We start from the raw sequence: 13,515 nt of genomic DNA on the forward strand, positions 1-13,515 counted from the left end.
CTTAAAAAGATGAGAGAGGCCTGTAATTTTCATCATAGGTACACTTCAACTATGACAGACAAAATGAGAAAAAAAATCCAGAAAATCACATTGTAAGATTTTTAATGAATTTATTTGCAAATTATGGTGGAAAATAAGTATTTGGTCAATAACAAAAGTTTATCTGAATACTTTGTTATATACCCTTTGTTGGCAATGACAGAGGTCAAACATTTTCTGTAAGTCTTCACAAGGTTTTCACACACTGTTGCTGGTATTTTGGCCCATTCCTCCATGCAGATATCCTCTAGAGCAGTGATGTTTTGGGGCTGTTGCTGGGCAACACGGACTTTCAACTCCCTCCAAAGATTTTCTATGGGGTTGAGATCTGGAGACTGGCTAGGCCACTCCAGGACCTTGAAATGCTTCTTACGAAGCCACTCCTTCGTTGCCGGGGGGGCGGTGTGTTTGGGATCAGTGTCATGCTGAAAGACTCAGCCACGTTTCATTTTCAATGCCCTTGCTGATGGAAGGAGGTTTTCACTCAAAATCTCACGATACATGGCCCCATTCATTCTTTCCTTTACATGGATCAGTCGTCCTGGTCCCTTTGCAGAAAAACAGCCCCAAAGCATGATGTTTCCACCCCCATGCTTCACAGTAGGTATGGTGTTCTTTGGATGCAGCTCAGCATTCTTTGTCCTCCAAACACGACGAGTTGAGTTTTTACCAAAAAGTTATATTTGGGTTTCATCTGACCATATGACATTCTCCCAATCTTCTTCTGGATCTACCAAATGCTCTCTAGCAAACTTCAGACGGGCCTGGACATGCACTGGCTTAAGCAGGGGGACACGTCTGGCACTGCAGGATTTGAGTCCCTGGCGGCGTAGTGTGTTACTGATGGTAGGCTTTGTTACTTTGGTCCCAGCTCTCTGCAGGTCATTCACTAGGTCCCCCCGTGTGGTTCTGGGATTTTTGCTCACCGTTCTTGTAATCATTTTGACCCCACGGGGTGAGATCTTGCGTGGAGCCCCAGATCGAGGGAGATTATCAGTGGTCTTGTATGTCTTCCATTTCCTAATAATTGCTCCCACAGTTGATTTCTTCAAACCAAGCTGCTTACCTATTGCAGATTCAGTCTTCCCAGCCTGGTGGAGGTCTACAGCTCTTTGGTCTTGGCCATAGTGGAGTTTGGAGTGTGACTGTTTGAGGTTGTGGACATGTGTCTTTTATACTGATAACAAGTTCAAACAGGTGCCATTAATACAGGTAACGAGTGGTGGACAGAGGAGCCTCTTAAAGAAGAAGTTACAGGTCTGTGAGAGCCAGAAATCTTGCTTGTTTGTAGGTGAACAAATACTTATTTTCCACCATAATTTGCAAATAAATTCATTATGATGAAAATTACAGGCCTCTCTCATCTTGTTAAGTGGGAGAACTTGCACAATTGGTGGCTGACTAAAATACTTTTTCCCCCCACTGTATATACTGTGTACTATATTCTTAACTATCTATTCTTTACTATCAATTGCATCTTTCCGCTCTGTCACTGCTCATCCATATATTTCATACTTATATATTCTTATCCCATTCCTTTACTAGATTGTGTGGATTATGTTTTGTTGTGGAATTTGTTCGATATTATGTTTTGTTGTGGAATTGTTAGATATTACCTGTTAGTTACTTCTGCACTGTCAGATCTAGAAGCATAAGCATTTCACTACACTTGCAATAACATCTGCTAACCATGTATATGTGACCATAAAATTTGATTTGATTTGACATGAGTTTTGACTGAAGTACCATCTAGTCTCAAACCAGGAAATGGGCAACACACTGTAGATAAATACTGAATGGGATAATATAGCTTTCAGAATTTGAATATTGAACTTAGCAGAAGGGGGAATCAGACAGACGGACAGATCATAGAAGGCCAAGGAAATTCATTACCCAAATGTATCAAACAAAGCTGCCAGTTTATTGCGATGTGAGTGGCCATTTAGTGAAAATAATATTTCATTAGCAGATTAATGGCCAGCAGGACAGCCTTGGCAGCTTTGCTGAGTTGGGCGAGAAGAAGTTGTCCCACACTGGCCGTATTTAATCCTATATTGCTCTAATTAAAGTTTTTGATATCCTTAGCGATGGATGAGTCCGGCAACATCACCACCGAGCTACTATTAATAGTCCTGGCTTGTGCCCCGGCTTCATGGACAGCAATAACTCTGGGTAATTTTATTAAAATCATCTCTCTTTCGCTCCCCCTTGCTATGCCTCTACCGCGTTTATATATCAGTGCCTCGCTTGCCCCGCCACACTTTCCCGTAACGAGTCACTTCGAAATGCATGAATCCTCTCTCTCCACCTCTCATTCTTTTGAGCTCATCTTTTCTCATGCTTAGTCTGTTTTTTTTTCTGTCTGTCTTTCTGTCCCTCTGTATGTGTGTCTGTTCATCTGTCTGTCCGTCTGTTTCTTTATCTTCAAGCCCCACCCCACCCTCTTTCTCTCCTCTGCTCGTCCTCTCTATCGGCCTGGCTAAGGCCTATCATGTATCCTGGCTGAATTAGTTACTACAGTCTATCTCCTAATAGAAAAAGAATACAGTGGCAGACGGGGAGGCCTGGGGGTAATTCCTGCCTTTATAAGGAAAAGCATTCAGACTAGAGTTTAATATATTAATTTATGATTATCAATTGCCAATGACTGAATTCAGTCAATCAATCCCCCTGCCTGTGCCATTAAACCCCTACAACTCATCCAGAACGCCGCAGCCCGTCTGGTGTTCAACCTTCCCAAGTTCTCTCACGTCACCCCGCTCCTCCGCTCTCTCCACTGGCTTCCAGTTGAAGCTCGCATCCGCTACAAGACCATGGTGCTTGCCTACGGAGCTGTGAGGGGAACGGCACCTCAGTACCTCCAGGCTCTGATCAGGCCCTACACCCAAACAAGGGCACTGCGTTCATCCACCTCTGGCCTGCTCGCCTCCCTACCACTGAGGAAGTACAGTTCCCGCTCAGCCCAGTCAAAACTGTTCGCTGCTCTGGCCCCCCAATGGTGGAACAAACTCCCTCACGATGCCAGGACAGCGGAGTCAATCACCACCTTCCGGAGACACCTGAAACCCCACCTCTTTAAGGAATACCTAGGATAGGATAAAGTAATCCCCCCCCCTTAAAAGATTTAGATGCACTACTGTTCCACTGGATGTCATAAGGTGAATGCACCAATTTGTAAGTCGCTCTGGATAAGAGCGTCTGCTAAATGACTTAAATGTAAATGTAAATGTAAATCATGGGTATGCAGAAACAATTTACCAGCACCATCCCTATTTCTTTCGCTTTTGCCATCTTATCTTTTCCAATCATAACATGTCATACAAATCAAATCGCAATCAACTCATAAGTAAGACATGAATGAGGATAGAATGTCTGGGGATGTTTCGAGCAAATACTTCAACTGTTATGTTGGCGTTATCCCCCTAAACACACGGAAATCTCATAGTTGACTTACCTTTCCAACGTAGAGTGGTTCCGTGCCTGTGTACTCTTCCACCACAAAGAACTGGTTCCACACCCATCCTCTCTTCACTCGTTCATGGGACATGAGCTCCTGCTCCTTCGTTTCACCCTTGGCCACGCCATTAGTCCTTGTGGTCTCTGACCATCCACAACTACAGCAATGCAAAAGCCAAAGGGCCACCAACAGGCTACAAGCTCCCAGTCTCCAACAGGTAGCCATTTTGGAAAATCCTGATTGGCTCTACATATGACGGAGATTACCAGAGAGGTGAAAAGAGTCCTCAAGCCAGCAATGTTGAAGAACAAACACACCAAGGACAACCAAGATTTCTGTTCTAGGACTCTTGGATTCATTCACAAGATTCTTGAGTATTCAATTGTCTTAAATAGTTCCGTCTCAGGATGCAGGGCATGTCATGACACGCCATGATTCGGTGAATTTAGAAAGACTGCAGAATGTTTTTTCTCTTTGCAGAAGAAACCTGACAAATCATTTTGAAAACAGACTTATCTTTCCCGTGTGATCTTCGCCATTGAGTTTTTCCAGACGTAACTCCACTGTCTGTCTAAACTGGTATCAAATCCATTCTGGTAACAGAGATGTCTTTTGTTACTGTACAAGGGAAAACTCCATTCGAGATTTCCAAGACTAGCTTTCCCATATGCTTTATGGGTAGCACAATTTCACGTTGTTGACGGCAGCTTCACAATCTCTAAAACAAGTATGGCGTCGAAGGGAGTGGGCCTGATGTTGATACAAAACTTCCTGAGAATTCAAATTGACAATTTCAATCCATACATGGTATTTTTTGAAATTATTCAAACACATTCATTTGGGAAATCCTGCAATGGACAAGCTCCTTTGAGTAGAAGATCGTTGGACCTATAACCATTGAAATGGCCTTGGTATCATTATCAAGGTCAATTTGGGATGCAACTGGTAAAACAAGGTTAAAATCTTACTAAAAACCTTGGGTATCTCACCACTAACTCCAAACTATTGGCGCTGATTGACACTAAAATTCATAGTTATTATCTTTCAAAATATCTTTATTTTGTATTTGCAAATTAAAATGGATTTCAAAGAAATGCAGGGCATTCGAACACTCGAGTCCTCAGATCCACAGATTACAAGCGTCTCTCTAGGTCCAGGACCCTAGGGTTGTGTATGGTCCAGCGACCGTCTCTTTTCACTCCATTGCAGTATTAGGGAACAGTATCCTTCATGGGACTCCATTGGCTTAGATCTTATTCCATTCCAGAATTCTTCTGGATGATTCAGGCATAGAGAGGGTCCCCATAAAGTGCTGAAGGTAATGGCAAAACCTGAAAAAGACAAGAAGGAAAAGTATAGGTTACCATCACGTTTTCCTGTAGAACAAAAGGCATTTATCACTGGCTGGGCTTTACACTGCAGTGTTTTCCATCATATATGAAATTGTATAAATGCTTTAAATGCATACTGCAAACACAAAACATGCCTAAAGCTCAACTCATTTATCGTTCATTATCTCTCCAAAACATGCATGTCTTTTCATGCCAACTTTCATCTAGCTCTTCACAACTCGAGCCACAATAATGAAAATGTGTTTTCAGCCTGCCATTTGTTGTGTTCGGCAAGCACCCAAACAATGTGCTTTAAGCACAAGAGCGATGGCACAGTACTGTATGAGGGGAGTGCGCGCCAGGTGTGTGGAGGGGAGGATGGAGAAGAATAAAGGCAAGAGAGAAAAAGGGGGATGGTTCTTCATCACGAGTCAGGCCCCTAGCATCTGTCTGCCTCAGTTTGGCCAACCAAGTGGGCCTAACCCCGGCCAGCTGATTAATTGCATGAGGGAACACTAATTGGATAAAAGTATTAATCAATCAATTCAATCCCTCATGGCAACAACCCCCTAATACTTCAAACAAACAATGGAGGAAGATATTGCGATTAAGACAGGGCTTTGCGTTGTATTTGGGCAGCAAGGTAGGTATCAGACATGCTTCCTGAACACATACTGAATTCTGAAATCGAAATACCATGAATAACAATTACTACGTTTTGTAAGGAGACTATAACTTTTATATAGATATTGTATACAAAGTACAACATCTGTGAAGTGTAAACACACAGTATCTTCACATCATCAGATGCCCATGTGTGATATACAGGCCAATTGAATAAAATGCACGGCTTCATGACAGACTGCACATTGAATTATTGGATGCACTTCAGTTATGGATTCTTCCAATTCTGGCCTCATGCTTTCCATTTGATTTTGTCATGTCTTTGGCTGTGAAATACTGTGCTCTGATAGCTTTGTGTTCTATCTTATATAACACTGAGTAATAGCGCTACAGTTTGCTGTCCCTCCCAGTTTTGCTGTCCCGCATCTATGACTCATTGTGATGTTAAAAGGTTATGACATATGTGACATTTAGAGTAAGAAGTGGCAAAGATGAATCAAGTCACAATTCAACATGACTGTTTGATCCAACGGGAAAACCCTGACAACTGGGAGGGGAAACACCAGGGTCAAACACGCACCATCAATGGACAAAACAGCACTTCACTTTTTATCAACCTGGATTTTAGAATATGAAATGGTAACAAAAAGATATCAAACACTTTTCTGGGTAAAAGTACAGCTCTTAAGTTGCTCTGTAAACCAAAACACTTGCTCGACTCCGAACCGCTTGTCATTTCAAAACAGCAACCAGACTACCAGCTCACTCTGAATTTCATTAAGTACGTATGCATTCACTCTTAATTAGGTGTAAAAAAAGTATGCAACCATAATGAGTTTGAGAGAGCAAGCGAGAGAAGATGTTCGTTGCTAGTAGCCAGGGTTAATTAGTGCTGTGTCAATGAATGCCCTTCCGAGAAGGAGCCATTTAGCTAGCCGATACAGTACAGTCACAAGTCATCTCTTCCACCCCTAAAGCTATTGGCAAGTCCTGTGCAGTCATTCGTGACATATTAGGGTGGTGGATTGATTTTAAAGCATGGCTGCTGCTTCTCATCAGTGGCCGTGCCCAGAGTAGGCCCCCTGTCAGCTGGCAAGCGGCAGACGACGGATTGGGAGAAGGATCACTGCAAAGTGATGGGCATGGTGAGGCCAGTGACAGGGAGACAGGCCATTTCAGTCACTCCCCTCTCCCACATTCTCTCCATTACACCCATCTCTTCATCAGCTCTTGCTTTCTCTCTCTGGATCTCTCTTTCTCATCCTCCTCTTTTTCCAAATGGTCTCCTCCCTCTCTCTCCACCTCCCTTTCTCCCACTCTGTCTCCATCTTCCCATATCTATCTCCACCTCTTCTCCCACTCTCCACCTCCCCATCCTTCTCTTTTCCTTCCTCTTCTCCCACTCTTCACCTCTCCCTCTATCTCCTCCTCTCTTCTCTAATATCACTCCATATCTCTTATTCTCTCTGTCTCTGCAGACAAAGGATACTATTTTTCATTCATTTCATAGCTTGTGTCTGCTATTGACAGTTTGTGTTTTTTGTGGTTTAGTAGAATAGTTTAATAACAAAAACTGTATAGTAAAATTAAATTGTGTTGATGCCACTTGTACAATGACTTCCAATATTTCTCTGTTCTCTATGTTTTTAAAACCCTGATAGTTGTCTTTCTGCCTTTTAACTCTCTATACCCTTCTGTCTGCCACTCTCGTAGTCTCTCCTAATTTACTAAGATACCCACTTTTCCTCAGTAACCTCAGTTGGGCCCTGTTCTTTTCAATGTCTCTCACTGTGTCTCCCTTTCTCTCCCTGTGTCACGTTCTGACCTTAGTTATTTTATTATGTCTTTGTTTTAGTCTGGACAGGGCGTGGGTTGTCTATGTTAGTTTTTCTATGATTTGCTATTTCTGTGTTTGGCCTTGTATGGTTCTCAATCTGAGGCAGCTGTCAATCGTTGTCCCTGATTGAGAACCATATTTAGGTAGCCTGTTTTCTATTGTGTTTCGTGGGTGATTATTTTCTGTCTTTGTGTATGTCACTAGACAGGGCTGTTTCATTTCGTATCATTCTCGTTGTTATTTTTGTTTTAGTGTTCTGAGTTGAATAAATATCGTCATGAACACGTACCACGCTGCATTTTGGTCCGATCCTTGCTACTCCTCGTCAGAAGAAGAGGACGAGCGTGACACCCTGACTCTCTACACAGTTCTACTATGTAATTGTTCAGATTTGTATAGCCATCTGGCCTTCTCTTCCTTTATTCCCTTTTTATGTTTAGATGTTTCCATCTATTTTGCTCACCCTGCATTACCCCATCTCTCAGTCTGTCTCGATCTCTTTTTCCTCCTCTTTGAATCTCTTCATCGTGCTCCCTCAAGTAATTGCACCCTGTTAATGTCCTTGTCATGTAAACTAGTGATTGAGGTCTACTGTTCCAACAAGTGAGTAAAAAATGAATGGCCACCAAGTTGGTTCCTTTAAAGAACTAATCCGCAGTTGAAACAATAACAAAGCAGGCACCCCGCCATAGAGCTAGGGATGCAAGGACTGACCATTCATGATATCAAAACATCTATCCTTTAACCATGTTTTCAGGCTCTACAGGGTTTGTTTATATTTACATTGTTTACAAACATTGGAGTAAAATAAGCTTATATTTTGGGATCTGATGTGGTACGACAGTTGAACAGCTCATGAGGCATTTATAAGTTATATTATTTAAAGATCTATGGATATTTATCATTAATTTATGAATGTAGCCACCGCAGATTTCCCCTTTAAACACGTGACAGCAGAGCTGTGTCCTAGTATCACTGCAACATCACCACATTTCTCCTATAACAGCTCGTCATTTCAGGGGGGCAAGAAATACAGACAGAATTGATTAAAATCTAAGGGGGGTGAGGGATTATATTTGTAAACTAATAGCCTGAGGTTGACACATACCCTTCCCATCCTCCCTCCTGTGTTTTTTATATTATTTGTTTTGAATATGCATCTGCAACACTGTCCATGCGATGGATGAAAGTGATCATCAAAGCAGGACCCACGAGGAGTTCAGACAGTCTGCTTATTCGAGTGAGCTCCGCCGCCAGAGTCAAATCCCCTTCGCTATGCTTAGAAAAACAGTTGATTTTGTTATCTCAAATCCTAATTTGTCACAGTTGCTTGGGTTCCATGGCCCCAGTTTCGGGGAGAAAAACCACAAAAAGCAGCATCCACAACAAAAACATTGCTTTGCAGTGAAATTTTTACGTGGTTGTGCTTTATCTGGAGTTTTAAATGGGTAGTCTGGTTCAGGATTGACAAAGAGTGGGTTGAGAATTCAGTAGGCGGAAAAGATAGCAATGATGCTCACACAGGAGTACTATAACTCTGGTCAAACCATTTGAAGCTTGACATAATAGTTTAAAAGTATATCCGTAAAAGCAAATCAAGCTTTATTGATATAGCACACAGGAAAACATTTTTGTTGTTGTTGTACTTTTAGCCCTTTTTCGTGATATCCAATTGGTAGTTACAGTCTTGTCCCATCGCTGCAACTACCATACAGACTCAGGAGAGGTGAAGGTCAAGAGCAATGCGTCCTCCAAAACACGACCCTGCCAAGCCACACTTCTCACTTCTTAACTCGGAAGCCAGCCACACCAATGTGTCGGAGGAAACACCGTACAACTGGCAACCGGGGTCAGGTTGCAGGCGCCTGGACCACCACAAGGAGTCGCTAGAGCGCGAAGGGACAAGGACATCCCGGCCAGCCAAACCCTCCTCTAACCCGGACAATTGTGCTCCGCCTCAAGGGTCTCCCAGTCACAGCCGGCTGTGACACACAGCCTGGGATCATGCCTTAGACCGCTGTGCCACTCGGGAGGCCCTAGGAAAAAATGTTATTTTTAAACTGTGAAAATAAAAACATAAATATTTACTACACAACAAACATAAGAGGATAAAAACAAAAGAATAACAATAACAACTGAAAGACTAAAAAAGCACCGTAAGGAAAAGCAACACTAAAAAGGTGTTTTAATATCTCTTTAAAATGTGTCCAAAGAAGTTTTAAACTAATAACACAAATGATTGTATTTTTCTTTTCTGTATTGAATACATCATTTTAACATTCACAGTGTAGGAAAAATAATGTGAACCCCTAGGCTAATGAGTTTTCCAATCAATGAGATGAGATTGGAGGTGTTGGTTAGAGCTGCCCTGCCCTATAAAAAAACTCACAAAATTTTAGTTTGCTATTCACAAAAGAAGCATTGCCTGATGTGAACCATGCCTCGAACAAAATAGATCTCAGACGACCTAAGATTAAGAATTGTTGACTTGTATGAAGCTGGAAAGGGTTACAAAATTATCTCTAAAAGCCTTGATGTTCATCAGTCCACAGTAAGACAAATTGTAAATAAATGGAGAAAGTTCAGCACTGTTGCTACTCTCCCTAGGAGTGGCCATCCTGCAAAGATGACTGCAAGAGCACAGTGCAGAATTCCAAATGAGGTTAGGTTAAGAAGAATCCCACATCTCTACATCTCTGTTGACAAGTTTAAGATACATAAAACACTTATCAAGAATGGTGTTCATGGGAAGACACCACGGAAGAAGCTACTGCTGTCCCCCAAAAATATTGCTGCACGTCTGAAGTTTTTATGGAAAAATATTCTGTGAACAGATTAAACTAAATTTGAGTTGTTTGGAAGGAACACACAACACTATGTGTGGAGAAAAAAAAGGCACAGCACACCAACATCAAAACCTCATCCCAACTGCAAAGTATGGTGGAGGGAGCATCATGGTTTGGGACTGTTTTGCTGCCTCAGGGCCAAGACAGCTTGCTATCATCAATGGAAAAATTAAGTTAATTAAGACATTTTGCAGGAGAATGTAAGGTTATCTGTCCGCCAATTGAAGCAACAAAAGGTAGGGTGATGCAACAGGACAATGACCCAAAACACAGAAGTAAATCAACAACAGAATGGCTTCAACAGAAGAAAATACACCTGCTGCAGTGGCCCACTCAACCCGATTTAAAATGCTGTGGAATGACCTCAAAAGTCGTTAACACCAGACATCCTAAGAATATTGCTGAACTGAAACAGTTTTGTAAAGATGAAGGGTCTAAAATGTATCCTGACCGTTGTGCAGGTCGGATCCACAACTACAGAAAACTTTTGGTTGAATTTATTGCTGCCAGGGTCAACAAGTTATTAAATCTACTTTTTCCACCCTACACTGTGAATGTTTACGCAGCGTTCAATAAAGACATGAAAATGTGTGATTGTGTGTGTGTGTGTTATTAGTTTAAGCAGACTGTGTTTGTCTAATGGTGTGTATTAGATAAAGATCACATCAAAATGTTATGACCAATTTATGCAGAAATCCAGGAAAATCCAAAGGGTTCACATACTTTTTCTTGGATAAGAGAGTATTTGCTTCGTGGACCATCATTATTATATAAATGTGTTTTTCAAATCTCTTTATTTACACACCAAAATGGAGCAAGTTAATACAAAAGACCATTTGGATTCACTGGCTGTAAAAACATTCCTATCAAATGATGGGATTTGCTAAAATATCTAGTTATGCATTCAAACATCTCCAGACACCACAACTGAAACATTGACTCATGAATTATTAAAAGCCCCTCTGATGTTGTGATAATCCAGACATTTGGCTCATCCAGACAGCAATGCTCCAGAGACAATTATTGTTTGGAAACTTCACCTTGAAAAAAAAGCATTCTGCATACAGAAGACCCAGTGTCCTATTGGCCAAGTCAATGATGCAGCCGGCTGAGATCAGAGACGAGAATCCGGATTGATGTCTGGAAAAACTGTCCAAAGAACGCTGAAACACGCTGCTACTTATTAAGGCATTAAGCCACCAAATAAAATCAAAACATATTGGTCACATACACATATTTTGCAGATGTTATTGCGGGTGTAGCAAAATGTTTGTGTTCCTAGCTCCAACAGAATTGAACAATTCACAACAAAACACACAAATCTTAGAGTAAAATCATGGAATTACGAAATATATACAGTTGAAGTCGGAAGTTTACATACACGTAGGTTGGAGTCATTTAAACTCGTTTTTCAACCACTCCACAAATGTATTGTTAACAAACTATAGTTTTGGCAAGTTGGTTAGGACATCTACTTTATAAATTACACAAGTAATTTTACCAACAATTGTTTACAGACAGATTATTACACGGTATCACAATTACAGTGGGTCAGAAGATTATACACACTATGTTGACTGTGCCTTTAAACAGCTTGGAAAATTCCAGAAAACGATGTCATGGCTTGAGAAGCTTCTGATAGGCAAATTGACATCATTTGAGTCAATTGGAGGTGTACCTGTGGATGTATTTCAAGGCCTACCTTCAAACTCAGTGCCTCTTTGCTTGACATCATGGGAAAATCAAAAGAAATCAGCCAAGATCACAGAAAAACAATTACAGACCTCCACAAGTCTGTTTCAACCTTGGGAGCAATTTCCAAACGCCTAAATGTACCACGTTCATCTTTACAAACAATAGTACACAAGTGTAAACACCATGGGACCATCAGACCGCTCAGGAAGGAGATGCATTCTGTCTCCTAGAGATTCATGTACTTTGGTGCGAAAGGTGCAAATCAATCCCAGAACAACAGCAAAGGACCTTGTGAAGATGCTGGAGGAAACAGGTACAAAAGTATCAATATCCACAGTAAAATGAGTCCTATATCGACATGTCCTTGCCGCTCAGCAAGGAAGAAGCAATGCTCAAAAACCACCATAAAAAACCCAGACTACAGTTTGCAACTGCACATGGGGACAAAGATCGTACTTTTTGGAGAAATGTCCTCTGGTCTGATGAAACAAAAATATAATACTGTTTGGCCATAATGACCATCGTTATGTTTGGAGGAAAAAAGGGGAGGCTTGTAAGCTGAAGAGCACCATCCCAACCGTGAAGCACGGGGGTGCCAGCATCATTTTGTGGGGGTGCTTTGCTGTAGGAGGGACTGGTGTACTTCACAAAATAGATGGCATCATGAGGGTGACAAATTTTGTGGATATATTGAAGTAACATCTCAAGACATCAGTCAGGAAGTAACTGTTAGGGATAGGGAAAATACTGCCCCCTTCATAGTAAACTGCATAAAAATCTGTCCTAAATTGCTAATATATGCATATTATAATTATTATTGGATAGAAAACACTCTGAAGCTTCTAAAACCGTTTGAATTATGTCTGTGAGTATAACAGAACTCACAGGGCAGGCAATCTTCCAAACTAGTTTTGGAATCCTGAAAGTTGGGGCAACTTTGGCGTCATCGCCCCCTCCCTTCCCAACCAGTTATGGATCTGGAAACAGTTATGGATCTGGGGGTTAGTCCCGCTGGGGAACATATAGGCACAAGAGGTTTTAATAACCGCTCTAGGGTGGGGTTCAGGGCGGGGTTCAGACCCAGGTTCCGAGCTTAACCTTTTTACACGTACCAACAAATGGGTGTGATCATTCTACAGTGGTCACTTATTTAGAACGTCCGGTTTCGAATGAGCTGGCCACTGTTTTTTTCACAGAAACATTTTGCACAAACACAGTCCTTACAAAGTTATGTCCAGAATGTGACCAGTTTATTTTTGGATGCAATGTTCAGACATTCACAGAAGTAGCTACAACATAAAACTATCATCCAAACCGGAAAATGTAGGCTACAGTTGTCCTAGCGCTAACTGAGAAAAGATTGGCGTAACACAAGCAGTCATATTTTTATAACTCTCAGCTGACAGAAACCACAATATGAATTAGCTAATAGCAATGACTATTTATAATAAGTCATATCACGGGTGAGCTCCCCACTGTTCAATATAATTGAGTAATACACTTTCTAGAAATCGAAAGTAATCCGACTATGGGTAGTTTCTGATTGCCACCATGTTAGTTTTTTCGCATCAATCAAAGATATTAAGGAGACAAGATGAGTTTGGTCTGTTTATAGTTTATATTATTGTTTATATAGTTTATATTATATGTTTATATTATTTCAACACATTGTAAACACCAATGGTA

General features: G+C 41.3%; 1 protein-coding gene across 1 annotated transcript in view; it reads right to left on the reverse strand.

Moving 5' to 3' along the window:
- LOC115142844 (cadherin-22-like) overlaps nucleotides 1-13,515 on the reverse strand; it is a 221,542-nt gene that overhangs the window by 115,105 nt on the left and 92,922 nt on the right. Inside the window, exon 2 of the mRNA XM_065001659.1 lies at nucleotides 3,494-4,827. Coding sequence (XP_064857731.1) covers nucleotides 3,494-3,721 — 228 coding nt within the window. The 5' untranslated portion in view covers nucleotides 3,722-4,827. The remainder of the gene's footprint in view (nucleotides 1-3,493; nucleotides 4,828-13,515) is intronic.

The sequence above is a fragment of the Oncorhynchus nerka genome, linkage group LG15 (assembly GCF_034236695.1).
Source record: "Oncorhynchus nerka isolate Pitt River linkage group LG15, Oner_Uvic_2.0, whole genome shotgun sequence".
Lineage (NCBI taxonomy): Eukaryota > Metazoa > Chordata > Actinopteri > Salmoniformes > Salmonidae > Oncorhynchus > Oncorhynchus nerka.